We start from the raw sequence: 17,166 nt of genomic DNA, 5'->3' as shown, positions 1-17,166 counted from the left end.
ACATTTCCATGCTTTTGAGGGGGGGGGAAGGTGGGTCTCATACTCCGAAAAATATGGAGTATTGGCGCCAGAATTATCAAGGTTAACCTTGATAATCACTCTCTTGTACCATGAAAGCATTTATTGAAATTGTTGTATAACATATTATTCGTACACATACATATGAAGTGGTTATGTATATAAAATTTTGTTGTAATAATTTATTTTATATTTTCATTTTCATATGGAACAAGGCACACTTTTATATACCCTGAATCTAATGCCTTAGATTTCTGAGATTAAAATATGAATTTTAACTGGATCTGGGAATTCACTCGAAAGTATTAGCACATTAAGTATTAGTATTAAAACATGGAATGGAGTTAAAAAGACATATTAATATGGGAGAAGCTACTATTGTTATTGTTAGGGAGAATTTCTGTGATAAAAATGAATGTCTTGTGTAGAATGATGTTTTTGTCTGCTCTGACAACTAATGCACCATTTTAAACAATGGCAAATGGATATATTTAAGTTTGTGTGGCAGAGGAAGAAACCAAATGTTAAATATATAGTATTACAAGATGCAAAAGAGAAGGCTTTTGGAGTTAGAAGGATGTGATCTGAGATTTGTATTATTTGTTATTTGTAAGTACAACAAAATCAAGATTAACGTAGATTTATAAATTTGTTATGTTAGATATACCCTATTGAAAATACGAAATAGAGTCAAACCCACAGGTTGTGCTGAAAACACCTTTGTGAATCTGACACAAGATAAGAAATAATAGGCAAATACTCAAAACTCTTGATAGACTTTTTGAGCAAAACAGAAGAAAATGAATTTATGGTTTCTGGTTTTGAAAGAGAGTCATAATGTAACTTTAGAGAAAGATGTAAAGAAAGTTGAAAATAAGACCTCCCCGGATAATAAGCCCAATCAGGCTTTTGGGCACATGCACTAAAATAAGCCCTCCCCGAAATACTGCAACACAGCAGCAGCCATGAGGTGACCACTCTCCCTGCCTCCTGCACCTCAAAAATAATAAGACCTCCCCGGGGAAAACAGGGTATAAAGAAGGCCAGAAGCCACTTCTCTTTATTCTTTCTTGAATTTCAGCTTTTTTATTTCTTTTTCTTCCTTATTTTATATCAGTTGGGTTAATTTTTATCTTTTAAAACTTTCAATAAAATTATTTTAAAAAAATGAAAAGTATTAACTGAATGTTGTCTGTACTTCTCAGTTATGTTGTTGGAATTTATATAATATTACATCATCATCTACCTTAAGGCAGATATTATTTCAAATCTACTTTGTGAAAAGCAGAGTAAAATATTATAGAATAAATGCGTTAATCTGGCATTTTGTTGTCAGGAAAATTTATGTTTTAGAATAAGATTTTAAAATTCTAAAGACTTAGAGAATGAGCTATTTAGTAAACATAGAGGAATCTACCTCAGAAAAGTTAAAAACAGTAATACATCATAAATATTAACTCACAATATGCTACAATAATAAGAAACACAAGTTATTAAGAATTTAATTTACTATTTATTATTTAAACTCAATATATTTTGAACAGAAAAACCATATATATATATAACAGATAAGAGCCTGTGGCCTAATGGCTAAGATGTCTGCCTAGTATGTAATATAGCCCAGGTTCAAATCCCAGTAAGGGTATGGCTAGCTGATGAGAGCTAAATAGCTTGAAATAGATCTATACAATATATATACATATACATATACATATATATATACTGGGTGAGACAGTTCTTCAATAGAATTAACTTCTTTTTCCAAGAAGTACTGCTGACTTAGCCTTAGATACATACCAGGGCTGGATAAGAAGGATAGCCACGACATTTTGCCCACACAAGTTCCAGAGGTTCTAGATCAGTGTGTTCCTCATATGACATCAGCAAATTTCTTCCTAAGAAGTTACAGTAATACACAATTTAGAATTATGTTGTGCTATGCCAAATTCATCACTGAATTCATCACTGAAGATTCAATGCTATTACTATGGAAGCATAGACTGTACGCAGTCAAGACCCATGATGGTAAACCTATGGCATGCGTGCCACAGTTGGCATGCAGAGCCCCCTCTGTAGGCATGCCAGTCGTCATTTCAGCCCAGGTCCCTCACACATGTGCCTCCTGCCGGCCAGCTGGTCTTCAGGTCTCTGCCATACATGGGCTTGGAAGGCCTCCTTCCTATACCAACCTGGAAGCCAAAACGGGGCCTGGGGGCGTGGTACATGAGCATGGGAGCACAGGAGTGTCACATGCATGCACGGGGGTCGCACAGCAACAGCACTGAGACCTATATACATTTCACAGTGCTTTACAGCCTTCTCTAAGCAGTTTACAGAGTCAGCATATTACCCCCAACAATCTGTGTCCTCATTTAACCAACCTCGGAAGGATGGAAGGCTGACCCAACCTTGAGCTGGTGAGGATCGAACTCCTGACAGTGAACAGCGAGTTAGCCTGCAATACTGCATTCTAACCACTGTGCTAACCAAGGCTCATGACAAATGGCTGAGAAGGCATTCAGAAATGAATTCTGGTTCCTGTTCAGGGAAGCAGATTATATCACTGCTTAATTTCAGAGGCTGCAAGTTCTGACATCACCGGTTTAAAGAATAAATTGACAAACTGTTCTTATGACTATTCAAAAGCAGGCACCGCTGAATTTGGTAGTGCTTACCTCCACAGAAATATGCAGAGAACCTATTCTCCTGTGGCACAATTAACATGAAAAATAGCCCCTATATCTTACTCATATGAATTTCATATGCAAATTTTATCTCACCTGAGTTGCTGTATGCCAAATCTTTATTTACACCATCCAGAAAAGGGACCCGTATAAGAGCAGGCTTCCCTCGGCTACGTTTGTGTGGTGGCGGACTACTGTGAAAAAAGGAGGTTTGACAAGAAAGTGAGATACTAAATACCATTTGATAGCTTCAGTTCAGTTCATATAATGTCATGAACTAAAGGAAAATTAGTCACAAAGAAAACCCTTCTGTACAGGCATCCCATTACAGCCTGGCTCTTATTTGGATCCATCTCCACTCCGGCATCAGAAATGCGATACCCCAGGTTGAGTCTTTAGTTTCCACCGGATGCCCTCTCCATTAGACTAGCCTGCCCGTTACTCACCAGCTGACTGGCGCAACACAAATCAGCCGGAACAGCTGACAGGCGCCTGAGGAGAAACCCGGAAGGAGGACAATTAGCTGCCGGATGCTGGCTATGATAGTGGGCTGGGCCGTGGGCGTGGCTATGGTATTTACAGACTTGGAATCTACCAGGACTTATTCATGCTGGTTCTCAGCCATTAAACCTGCGTCAGCCATTAACCCTGAATTCAGCTTGGTTGTGTTTGCTTGTCTGGTTCTGCGTTTCCTTGGTTGGGCTACGGGCGGATGAGAGGCCCCCCTTCCCCCCAGGTATGGCAAGTTGGCGGGGCTTGACAGGCGGAATGTTATTTTCTGGGATGGTCACCATACTAGTGTGAAAACCTTCCTCTGGGCTTGATATGAAATTTCAGCATCCTTCTCCAGTGGGCCACAAGACCTTTACATGATAGAGATATCCGCAGGGCAACTGAAACCACATGAAGTGCAAAATAATTGCTGATTGATTGATTGATTACTATTTCCTATTTCTAAACTGCTTATCTCCCTTGGAGAGGGGCTCTGTTATGACGTTAAAATAGTGATTAACTGCTCCCAGGAATTGCATAGGAAGAATGAGGAAGCAAGAAAAAGCCAAGGAGGCTTAACATTGTTGGGAAAGATAAAGAAAGACAATGACAAGGTAAGAATTAGCAGAGCTAATATGGTTTTACAATTTCTAGGGCAAAAGTTTGGATATAAATCTAAAAGGATTTAGATGTTTATTGGACAAGGCAAACCATTCTTTTTGTAGAGAACTTCCCTACCACTTGGATTGGAATTTATTCTTGACCTTATGGTACCCATACATCTTGGAATCATCAGGTAAGTTAATTTTAAAATACTAGTGCAAAATGAAGAAAGGGTCAGAAAATAAATAAGCTACAAGGGAGGGGTTCCCAAACTTTCTTCCAACATACCTGCCATTTCATCTCCCTTTAGTGTAATCTTAATGTATATACCCCTCCTATAGAAATCCAAACACCAAAATGGACACAAATGAACAATGAAAATAATACAGTGAAACTTTGGAAAAGGTGACTTGGTTGTAACCATATATTGTAACTAAAGGATTCTTCATTTCTCCCCTGGACTTTGTCTGCACCTCCCCAAGGGAGATATACCTCAGCCTGGGAAACCCTACTATAAGGTAAACATATACTGCACATATGAGATCCAGTGCTACTACTGCATTGTATGTTGCCCAAAACGTAAGGAAAGAACAATCACCTTGAAATCTGAAAAACCTTCTACAGTAAATATATAAAATTAGTAGAATTCTAATTATTTGAATGCAACCACCCAAAAAGGGTCTTACCTGCAAATATCAAATGAAACACCGCTGCCCCGTCCAGAGCTACATTCTGAATCAGACCCACTTTCTACATGCTTCCTGAAGCCATTAGTCACAGGTGCTGAGAAGACAGGTGAGAATAAGTCGTTACACATAATATGCTTCTTCAAAAGATATTCAGAGATTCATCGAGGAAAACTCAGAAACACAATTATATATTCCAGCTAATGGGATTAGATGAGCACGTTCATCAGATTTAAGGCAACAATTGGCATGACCTTCCTAATGTTTGTGCAGAGTTGCAGCCAAGGAGCATTTTCCATCTGGATATCTGCAATTATTTTTGATTCAAGAGACCTGGTTGTGCAGTAAAATAAACTTAATCTAACTGTTTTGGCAGCCAGAGAAAGTTTAGGAACCTATATTATCAAACTTCATCATGCTTAAGGAGAATCCTGTGCGGGCATAGCAGAATTTATAATGTTGCTTTAGCTTTTCAAATCTGAGCCGGATTCACCAGCAACCAGTGAATTCTAAATTTCATTTATGATGCCACTACATTGAACCCAATAAAACTTTATGCAGTTAACATATAGATTGTGTTAATCTAGATAGAGTAATTGTGGGGCAGGAAAGTGAAATATATGTAAGAACCCATTTATTAAATGATGCACAAAAGAGCCTGGGGAAAATGTGAGCAATTTTAACTCCTTGTCCTAATTACAATATAACATTTGAGTTTGAAGCCTGATAGAGATATTTATCAAAGTAATTATTCTAGGGACAATCTGATTAATAGACTCCTACATTCCTTTGATCCTCTCAGATGGTATTTTTTCAAATAAAGTTAAGAGGATAACACACTTGGTTTTATATGCACATTTTGCTTTTTCCTTTATTTCCCCCAAAATAATAAAGAAGCCAATTAGTTCCAAGTTATCCCTTCAACTAATAGAATTCATCCAAAATACACATTCACTGCATTTTCAATTGCATTTTCCCCCCAGCATAAAAGTCACTTCAAGGTAATTTTATCTTTCTTCTTGTGCATTATTACAATAGGAGAAGTATAGTAGTAGAATAAAACAGATAATTCAATACAGTAGTTGGGGGGGGGGTGTTTATATTTCAAAGATTATATTCTACAATCTTATGCAAGTGCCCTGATCACCAGGGGAATCTTGCATATACTGTACTAAAGTTGGAACCAGAGGTGGGTTGTTCCCGGTTTGGCCCGGATCGGGGAAACCAGTAGTAGCGGTGGTGGGAGGCTCCGCCCACCTGCCCAGACGCTTCTGCATGTGCCCAGAAGCATTGCATGCGCACACCTGCCTGAGTAAAAAAATTGGAAACCCACCACTGGTTGGAACGTTTGTATGTATATGAATATGTACTGTCTTTTTGTAAACATCTCCTACATCAAGAAGTGTTAAACATTATACTGTCTTTAATCATGTTTTTTATGAATTAAAAGTTATGTTGGACCCAGATAACTAAAAGAGAATGAAAACAACATAGCATGCAAACCTACCATTATATGGATTATAGGTTATCTCTGACACAAAGTTTTGAGATTACACAACACTAGTTTTCAGTATGATTATAAATATATATAATATAAATATAAAATACAGTTCATATTGAATTGTGTACTTAATGTTCTACATATAGGTTTATTTTGGTTTTGCCTGATATAACTATCCCATAAAAATAGTACTGTGTATCAGTAATTCTATCAGTCTTTCACAGAATCAATTTTAGAATGGTCTTTATTCCAGCCATTATCCCATGATTTTTCAGCGGCTAAGTCTTTTATCCATATCCTTTTAATTGTTGTTTTGAATTTTGATTATTATATTATTCACACAAGAATCCCTTAGGCACCTCATTACTTTTCTTCTGAGATTATCTATTTGTTTCTGTCTTTATTTAATCCCAATAGATTATTATGCATTTGTATTATAACAAAGGTGCTACTTTTCTCCCTACTGTCATTTCCTTTATTATGATGATTTTAAAGAAAAAAACTGTTTAGCTATCTTCTATATATTCACTAATACCTGTTATTATAAGTATTATAAGTATAAAGGTACAAAAAGTAGTAATATTCTTGGTTCTAGAAGAAGAAAGGGTGTACAGAGGAAGATAAATTTTAACATGAAAAGGATATAAACATATCTTCACTTTTGAGCCTAGTTCTTATAGAATAATTCTTATCCAACTAAAGACATCAAAATTGGGAATATAATTTACAATGATGCTACAAAAGGAAATTCCCCTACAAAAACAGCTGTCTTGGGAGTGATAAATAATAGCATCACCACATTCTGTTTAACCACCCTGCCTATGTAAAAGGGGTTTAAATGCTTTTAGAGGTATCCCTATTATCTTATCTGCCTGATCTGCTAAAACTGTTCCAGAACTACTAAAATGACAATCTTTGCTGTTTTGTTTCAAGTTGTGTATGATCTACTATTTTTTATGATGATAATGAATTTTATTTAACTAGAAACAAGATTGAGCAGTAAAGCTACCAAAAAAAAAATGCCAACACCAAAATTATTCCTCTGATGTAAAATGCTCCAAAAGGATGTCTTCAGATCTGGTGAATTGGCAATTAAATGGTGAATATGATTCAAACCACCATAAACTGATTAAACATTAGACTGAACAGGAATGGAATCTCATGGTCATAGAAAATAGATAAATGTAGAGCAACAATCAGAGAGACAACCAGAAATGTTGCAGGCTCCCAAATAAAATGCATTCATGAACTACATTAGCCTCAAGAAGACTCCCTATGGATGTTATTTTTTTTTAAAGAAAGGTCCACGTTACCCTCTCAAAATACAAGAATAAAATCATTCTATTTGTAAAGTATTACCACTGACAGTAATAAACTATTTGATCTTATTTTCTGCCAACTAGTCTTCATTCTTTTTGTTAACAAATGTGTCCTTATAATTATTCATGAGAGGAAAAGCAGAAAACTCCCTTTTCTTCACTATATAATTTTCTATTCATGAACAAAAAGATAAAAAGGATGGAGTCTAAGGGGGGGAAGTCTGAATGAAAACAGTTTTCAGAAGAATATTAAAATATTTTGGTAATCACTAAGCTGTCACACAAATGCCTCAAATGGGAAAAATAACCACTGCGCTTACTAGTCAAACTAGAATATGAAACTACCCTGATGGTTTACTATTTTTAACAACAGCTGCTATGTAATCCTAACACATTAAGGTGACTGCATCTGAACTCAAAAGCAAACAGGGTTAAGCTTAATTAATATTTGTACAGGAGACCTGCAAGTGATACCAGAGCTATTGAAATAAGGCTACACAAATGTATAAAGCATGGATGCGGGAACATAACACACATCACTAATTATGTGACCACCATATCATTGTTGACTCTTCACAACCACGTATGTATTCTCCATGACAATCTGTCCCTCCTTCAACTCTTCCAACGGCTGCCTCATTGTACAACTGTACCCTCAACACTGAAACACATAAAAATCAAAACACCTTGGGATGTGGGAGATTTCACCTGCTGCTAGTTTCTCAAAATTGGATGCTCCCGAAATATGACAAGCCTCACAAAACGTAACTCCCCAGTACTAGTTTGGAAAAGACAGACCCATGACTTTAACATTATTTGCTGCTACTTTAAAAAATGTTTAAAAAATGTTGCATGCAATGGTTATCAGTGTTATCTACTACTAGTACTTAAGAAAACATATGTCTTTGGTCCTGCAATATATTAAAATTACTGATATATATATATATTGTCTCTTTTAAACAGTTTCAGGAGAAATTTTGTTATTCACAGGATCATTCTGTTGCTTTTTACTTGATTATTGTATGCCGCCTAGAGTCATGTTATGTGATATGGGCAGCCATATAAATTTGATAGACAAATAAATAAAAGTACTCTGTGGGACACATAGGTAAAAATACTGCTTTTGGCATGGTTAAGGATAATTTGATTCTCTTTTAAATATTGAAATAATACAACGGCTCACAGATCAATGTTCACTATGTAATGACTGCAGCATCGAATGTTAACTGCCACATGTGAATAAACTATTAGAGATAAGTATCATCGGCAGAACTTTGATATGAGAATTTTCAAATACGTTTTTCAGGGGAGCCTGATCTATATTCACTTGTGAGTCATCACGTGCCTTGAATTCAGAAACACATTAAGAAAAATGTTAGAACCTGCTGTTTAATATTTCAGATCTTATAAATAGTGAACTTTTAATACTGTTGCATTCTTCTAGGCACCATCAAATTTGTGTTTGGCACATAATTTTGTTCTATTCTAAAAGCAGTAGAGAAGATTCTGGTGTTAACTGTTTACACAAAATGTTCACTGGAAAAAAAATCTCAATAGTGTCAGAATTCATTCCAATGAAGAGTTATAAAAAAGTAATATACATAGTGACCCTCCCCCAAATTAAAATATGAAAAGAGTCTAGGCAAGGGGAAATATTTTTGGGGTGAAAATAAAGAAATGCATACCCCTTTCTGCTCTTATATCTCAAACTATCAAATGTTCCAAATCTTCCTAAAAACAGTCCTAGCAACAGAATAAAAAATAATAAAAGTAATCAAATCAATTACAAATCAAAGGTCAGCATAATTTCCACATTTGGAAATGGCTAATCTTCTGTTTGGAGCCCATAGCTTTCTCTCGTCCTTAATATCATTGGGGCCTGGTGTGAAGATTCCTATGACAGAAATTGCACAGAAGCCAATTATCACTCAGGAAAAAAGCTTGATGTTATAGAGACATGGACATTTCTTGCCAGCCAGCTACCCTTACTCTAGAAATCTCTGACTTTCCAAAACATCAGAGGAATGAAAGCTCAGGGGAGTCACCTGTCACTCCTGCCTGCCTGGGGGATTTTTCGTCATCGCTCTTGCTGTAGCTCCCATTCTGTGGCTGTTTCCGAGATGGCTGCTCACCCTCTATGCTGGAGGGGGAGAGCTGCCCACTTTGGCTGTGGTCCTCTCCATTCTCAAGGGGACAGTCCAGATCTCTTGGTAGTTTCACCCCGTTCTTGGCTTTTTTAAAAAGGACAGAAGTCCGCCTGCCCACTCCACTAAACGGGGGCTGGCAGACGTGCCCGTAGCCTGAAGGGCCAATCCATTCAGGCCGTTATCGCTGAGCAAGCGGTGGAAGGCGTGGTGGCTCTCCCTCTGCAGCGTCTTCTTATCAAAGAGCTCGCCCTCAGACTTCAGCCGTTTATGCAGTCTGTTCAAGGACTTGCTTTCGCTAATGGGTTTGAGAGTTGGAGGTCCTGCAGAGAGTCCAGCTCCGATAGGGAGGGTGCAGGTCCTGTGGCTCCAGGGTAGGGGAAGTGGGGGCTTGGTGTCATCTGCTAAAGAGAAAAAGAATCTGCTTGAACATCTTACAAAGTATTCCCCAAAGTAGGATCACAGCTTTCTGTTTCCTCCTATGATTGTAAGTCAATGGTACATCAGTTAATAACTACGTTTTGTATTATGTATTTAAGAGAGGCATTCCAAGTATGGGGGAACAAGGCAGAGAGAATCTTATCTAAGTCTTCAGAAGAACTATTCTGACTCTCGCAAGAAGCAGGAAATATATCATCATTATTCTGTGGCATTATTTAGGATGGAATAAATAGCAAAATTTCTTAATCTCCCACACATTAAATTTAGGAGGATTTACTTCTGAGTAAATATGCTGGAAACACTGAGCTGCATGAAAGTCATTTTCCTATCTTTCTTTACTCATTTTTTTCAGATTCTAATACTTTTCAAGTAATCTGACCTTCACATAAGAGGATTCGGACATATAAAAGTCTAGAGATTAAAGAAGAATCCAGTTTCATGCACACTAAAAGCAGTCACTAATGTATTTTTTTTTATTTCAAACAAAACTAAACTGTCCCTGTTCCTTGCACAGTCACAAAAACATTCAGAACAGTCCAGATCTGACATATTTCTTGTTCACTAACACGACTATGGGATGCTTGAAACTCAATCACAGAATGAAATCACACTTGCATTCTTCTTCCATTTAAGTTCTCTTTCCATCGAAGCATTCAGTCTAAGCTAAATTATTCACTCCAGGTCCTAAACTATACAGCTTTCAACATGGATGACCAGGGAAGAAAGTCAATACAACAGATGAAGAAACATGCACAATGTCATCACACAAAAACCACATACAGAGAGAGTTGTGTCAGAGACTAGAGTACAAGTATATAAGGAAAGCATTTGTTTGATGAAATCATTGGATTTATGCTGTCATTTTATCATCCTCCTCATGCCATTCACTGACCATCCTCATGGAAGAAGAAATGACTCAAGAATTTCCCAATAAAATTAAAGAGTGCTGACAGAAAAATGCCATACCAACTATTTATTTCTCCATGAATGACAATGAGAATAACACTTAAAACACAGCTAGAAGATAACAACATTCTGTAGTTGCTTCACTAACCGTTAAACATAAATTAGTCCCCTTTGGGGAACTGACCGCCAGTGTGTAATTTCTGGGGGGAAAGTGTGTAGAGAAGACAAAGTATCAAGTATCCCTGCAATAGAAATTAGAACGGTGAAAGTCATTTCCAAGGGTTTCATGTGCTGCCCTATCTTTCTGTTGGTCTGCAGAACAGCTGTTTCACATCTTCTGTTCTTATCATTGGTAGTGCTATTTGAATAACAATAACTCTTCCTACAGTTATTGCTCCCTTGCCGAGAAACTACAGGAGCCTAAACATCTGGTGTGTGACAAAATACTAAAAATCTTAGTCTACATTTAGAAGAGTACGCATATTTTTTATATTACAGGATTCTAGGGGAAAAATACATTTAGCAATTTATGAACAAAACTAGAAACAAACACATTAGAATGAACTCATTTTTTATATTTTTTCTATACAGCATTTCCATTTTCAGTGTCTCAAAACATAAAAATTATGACTTCACATCTTTCTTTGGGAGAGAACAATCAAGTTAGTTGCATGCTATCAACTAATGTCACTTGAAAAATAATAATAACCCCTTGTTCAAAAACAGATTAACACTTGCTAGCTGAAATCATTTATGGCTTTAAGTCATGATTCATTTTAGTATGGTCTATTGAACAAGTCATGGTATTCTGACTCATTCAAAAATCCTTAACCTTTGTGTACATAAATCACAGTGTTTGGTTTTATGTATTACACCTAACTAAAATAGAATCTATTTTGATTCCCACTGCCCATAGGATCAGAGTTTAAGATCCCTTGAATTCCATTGTTTACTATAAATTGGAGTATGTGTGTATAGTTTCCTTGGAAATCTCATGGTATAATATTTACGGCTCATTTTTACAGGTAAGAACACAGTTGCAAAGACTTCTTAGTCACAGAATATAGACAGGAAGAGAACATTTAGGCCATCATTCATAACAGTCTGCTCAGCACAAATTAAAGCATTCTCAACAAACATCTGTTTAGCCTAGGTTTGCATATACTTAGTGAAGGAGACCCTACTACCGTCTCTTGTCATCTGGTTCTGTTGTCAAATGCTTTTCACATTAGAATTTCCCCCCCTAATGATCCATTGGAATTGTCTTCCTATAATTTAAATCTCCTACTCTGTGTCATGTCCAACATTTTGGAACAACAGAAACTGACCTTTTTGGATCAGTGGTGATTTCTGAGCTTACTTTTCTTCTTGCAGACATTTAATTACTAGACTAGGTAACATGATGAATGCATGTGGGAATGAAGTCATTTCGTGTTTAAATATGACACCTGTGGTACCAGCTTCCATTGGGATATTGTTCAACTGCTCTTTGAATTGACTACAGTTTTCCCCTTGATTTTCCTATTCAGGTTCTAGTTCTTGCTTTTCTAAATGTTGGTCAATGTGTTGTGTGATTGATTGTAATACAATGTACATAACCTATGAAAAGGATAGCACTACCACAGAAGTGGTAGGTTCCTACCGGTTCGGATTGGTTCGGCCGAACCAGAGTGGTTTGGCAGCCTGGGTCGCTGGAACCGGCAGCAACCCATGCCTGCCATGCCCCCAAACCAGTTCTCTGGGCGGTGCCATAGGCAGCGCCCTCTTGTTTTTTGCTTCTGTACAGCGCCCACAAGCAAACCAGCAGTAATGCCTGCCGGCCCGGAGCCCACCCCTATACCACAGGTATCCCCCTGCAGCAGTCCGCAACATGTCAGAAACCATGCCGCGCTAACAAGCAAACCTCCATCCCGGGGATGCAGGCAGCACGCGAAACCATGTCCCCTCAGGTCCATGGAAAAAACTTTCACAACAAAATTGGTCCCTATTGCCCAAAGATTAGAGGCCGCTGCTCTACCACACATTAAAAACGTCTTAGAAATTACTCCCTGGTTAGTACAATTTGTTGACATTACAACAGCCCCTAAATCATAAATATCTATCCAAAGCATCCAAAGCAAACATAAAGACTCAACAGCCAAAGAAGACAAAACATATCAAGTGACAACATACAATGCACAGATCATGCAGATTGCTATATAGGACAAACTGGCAGTATGCAACCATGAAAATCAATTGGCAGTTGGAAGGCATGAGGAAAAATTCTTTAATTTCACTACAGGTACAAGTACAAGTAGTCCTCGACTTACAACAGTTCATTTAGTGACCGTTCAAAGTTAGAATGATACTGAAAAAAGTGACTTATGATCATTTCTCACACTTATGACGTTGCAGCATCTCCATGATCATGTGATCAAAATTCAGATGCTTGATAACTGACTCATATTTACAATGGTTGCAGTGTCCCAGGGTCACGTGATCACCTTTTGCAACCTTCTGACAAACAAAGTCAATGGGGAAGCCAGATTCACTTAACAACTGGATTACTACTTAACAATTGCAGTGCTTCGTTAACAACTATGGCTAGAAAAGATGATAAAATGAGTGCAAAACTCACTTAGCAACAGAAAATTTGATTGTACGTCAAGGACTACCTATACAAACACAATTTTCAATTGGGAAATTATAAATGTTTTAAGCCAGGCCAGATCACTCTATCACATATAAATGGATAACAAACTTCAGTGCCCTATGTACTAATGATTTCACCCAGACTGGTAATGCAAGATTTTCAAGAAGCAAATAAAAGCTCAGAGAACACCAAAAGCCCAAAATTCAACTCTCAGCTCCATATATTCTCTACTAGAAAACAGGTCTCAACTGCTTTTCTGTAAAGTCATTTTAGGTACTTGAATAGTGCTATTATACCCTCCCTTAATCTTCTTTTCTCAAGGCTAAACATACCCAGTTAACTCAATGCCTCCGCACAGGTTCCTCTTTATACCAGTTTAAGTGTTCTAAATTTGTTTTGAATTGTAATATTGGACACAACAACTGAGATAGAATCTGAATAAGGCATAATAACCAAAAGCTAACTATTGTTTCCCTTGAACTGAATTTCTACTAACGTAGACTAAAATTGTATTTATCTCTTTTGCAGCCACCTACTCTGGTGATTCATATTTTCTTTCTTTTGTTGTTTCTTTCTCTTTCTTTTTCCTTCCTTCCTTCCTCTCTTCTTCTCTTTTCCTAGCACATAGAATGTTCCAACCTAGTATTCCCTATAAATGCTACAGAGATTTCAGTGTAAGGACATATTCTGGGATGCAGCCAAGTAGATGTTGGCAAATCTGATTAGCCTCGGCTGTTTTCTTCCAAACTCACCAATTATCATGAGGTACAATTTGTACTGTGCAGTAAGATAAATATCACAAATCTTGAAGACGTCTTTGACTCAATGTTTAAATATTTTTGATATGCATTATTAAAAGCAAGAATTATAGCAAGAATTATTCTAACACAATGATAGTTAACCCTTTTGTCCTCACGTGCTGAAAGCATGCGCACGCAACAGCATACACCGTGTGCCCACACCCATAAGGCAATGCACGTGTGACCCTCCCGCGCCCTGTTTTGGGCCTAGCAGGCCTCCCTGATGCCTCCTGGGATCAAAAAGGGGCATGGGGTGGCACTGCTCCCCTTCCAACCCCACGCATGTCTGTGCGACCCACCCCCACCCCCATTCATGCTCACATGTCTCTTGCATGTGTGGCAGAGACCCAAAAATCAGCTGGCCGACAGGAGGTGCACACACACATGCGAGGTGGAGTTGAGCTGGGGCGATGGCTCGCATGCCTGCAGAGAGGGCTCCAAGTGCAACCGTGTTCACCATCACGGTTATAACAGACTCGTGTAAGATTCCAGGGGTATTTTCATTTACCCCACCCAGCCCAGCCTAAACTAAATCTATTTCCTCACTAACTTATTGAAATCTAGTGAAGTCTCTCACCTTTTTCCCTATCTTCATCACTCTGCAGCATTTTTTCCAGACCTTCTTCCCATGCGGCGGATTCTCCATTTGGCATGGCTTTATTCTGCTGCTGAGCCAGCTTTTGCCTGACGGAGTTGATTTCCCGTCTCAAAAGTCGAACGCGACGAGTTCGGGCACCGCTTGACCTCATGGTGCTCACTATGTCCAGCTTTTCCAGTAGTTCCTTCAGTTGTACTTCCAAGGAAAGATGAGCTCGGTTCTCAGCAACAAGAATATTGTCAACTGCAATCAGAAATACTGGATGTGTGATATCAATTGAGAAAGTTCTCTGCTTCTCAAGCCAGACCTACTCACCATTCCTAGCTAGCTAAACATTATACTATATTATGAACATTATACCACAGGCAGGAAATTCATCACTTAAATCTGGAATCAGTTAAATATTTTTATATAGGACACTTTTCAAGGTGAGTTGCTTTACATTTTTATACACTTGTTCTCTTTATTACATCAGAAATAGCTCAGAAACTTACCATCCTCCCAAGAAAAACGATAAAAATCTTCTGTCTTTGGAGATTCAGGCAAATGAATCCCCACTTGGGGGTCAAAGCCAATATTCTCAGCTTGCCGTCGTGCATGGCGTAATATTGCACCTCCAAGGTCTCTGAGCCGGACAGCTGCTCGATGGAAAATGGTGTCTTTAGAATTATACCTCATGCAATTGGCAAGGATAAGGTTAAAATCTTCTTCAAATTCATCCAGTGTTTGGTACTGGTGGGACTCCAGCTTCTTCCTCATGGTAGAAAAAATCCATTGGCTTAGAAATGAATTCCAAGTAATCTGGAACCTAAACATATAAAACCTGTACAATTACAAAAATCATTTACTAGCCAACCAGGGTATACCCATCATAACTATTCTGTATGTCCTCTTATTGGCACTGGGTTTGAACATAAACTTTTAAGAATGCCACTTATTTATTTAATTACATTCCCTTCATCACTGTTCCCTCTAAGGTGCGCGGGTGAGCGGCCGCGCACGTGGCAACAAAACACCGCGCAGCAGTTTCCAACTGCCACCCAGTGTTTTTTGTGAGACGCCTTCCACGATAATAGGAGACAGCAATCACAAGGCAGGAAGTAGCTGAGAGGAAGGGTGTGGGGGTTGGGGGAAAGCATGGGACCGGCTCCCAGCAGCGGCTGCTCGGATTTGCCATTTGAGAGAGAGAGAGGGGAAGGGAGGGAGGAGGGGAGGGAGGGAGGGAGGGAGGGAGGGAGAGGGTGAGCGTGTGTATCCCTCCTTCCTTCAGCCCAACACTCTCGCTGGCATCCCGGCCAGACAAGAAGGACTGCAGAGGGTCTCCTCGAGTCTAGGGCAGCGAGTCATTCGATGGGAAACGTGCCTCTTGGAAGGAATGACCCGGATTGGCTTCTGCTTTCAATCTGCCGCCCAAAGACTGAACGGAAAAGCAAAGAGGCAGGAGAAACAAAGCAAGAGAGATGAAACGAGAGCCAATCTGCGTCATTCCTTCTAAGAGGCAGCTTTCCCATCGAATGACTCGCTGCCCTAGATGCGAGGAGACCCTCTGCATTCCCTCTCATCCGTCCGGGATGCCAGCAAGAGTGTTGGGCTGAAGGAAGGAGGGATTCTCTCTCTCTCTCCCCCTCTCTTTAAGAGAGAGAGGGGGGAGGGAGGGAGGAAGTTAGTTAGTTAGTTAGTTAGTTAGTTGGTGGGCAGACTTAGCACTTTGTTAAGTTTGTTTCTCTGTGTGGTGTATATATACATGTCTCAATGGGTGCAATTGTGCAAGCATTTTTTTTTCTCTTTAAAAGAATTTTTGGATTTCTCCTCACCAAACCTTTAAGACTGAAAGAGTTAGAGTTGAAATATAAAGAGATTGTCAATCGCCATACTGTTAGATTGATAGGCAATTATGGACTATCTTGATTATATCCTCCTTAGAAAGAATACGCTATTGTATGGTTGAGAAAAAGATCAAACTTCATTCCATGGAAACCCAACAAAGTTCATAGGGAGGGTTTCTTTCTGCGATGGGCTTCTTGGGTCAACAGTGAATATCAGTTATCAAAAATGTAGGTAGAAAATTAAGCAGACAATAGGCAATTACAAAAAGGGAAGCCAACTTTCTGAATCTGTTTCTTTGCACTTAGTGACTTATAAATAGACTAATGTTCTGAAAACCTGACCTAAATTACTATATATTTTAAATAGCTGTAAAGCTATGCTGAAAAAGTTGTTCTCATGGTATTGTGATAAATTCAATAAAAAGAAGGGAATTCTTGATGAACTTAAGGAGAAATGAGAGTATTGGATAGTAAATGGATAAATAAAATTACCAATCAAAGAGAATATTTGCACCT

General features: G+C 38.5%; 1 protein-coding gene across 1 annotated transcript in view; it reads right to left on the bottom strand.

The window, feature by feature from the left end:
* Nucleotides 1-17,166, bottom strand: part of LOC116509029 (bromodomain and PHD finger-containing protein 3-like) — a 47,890-nt gene that overhangs the window by 3,286 nt on the left and 27,438 nt on the right. Inside the window, 10 exon segments of the mRNA XM_032217912.1 lie at nt 1,816-1,913; nt 2,799-2,896; nt 4,484-4,580; nt 9,349-9,579; nt 9,582-9,770; nt 9,773-9,813; nt 9,815-9,851; nt 14,804-15,067; nt 15,319-15,592; nt 15,594-15,632. Coding sequence (XP_032073803.1) covers nt 1,816-1,913; nt 2,799-2,896; nt 4,484-4,580; nt 9,349-9,579; nt 9,582-9,770; nt 9,773-9,813; nt 9,815-9,851; nt 14,804-15,067; nt 15,319-15,592; nt 15,594-15,632 — 1,368 coding nt within the window.

Source organism: Thamnophis elegans, chromosome 5 (assembly GCF_009769535.1).
Source record: "Thamnophis elegans isolate rThaEle1 chromosome 5, rThaEle1.pri, whole genome shotgun sequence".
NCBI classification, from domain to species: domain Eukaryota; kingdom Metazoa; phylum Chordata; class Lepidosauria; order Squamata; family Colubridae; genus Thamnophis; species Thamnophis elegans.
Note: the sequence above shows the minus strand (reverse complement) of the source record. Positions and strands in the feature narration are given on the sequence as shown.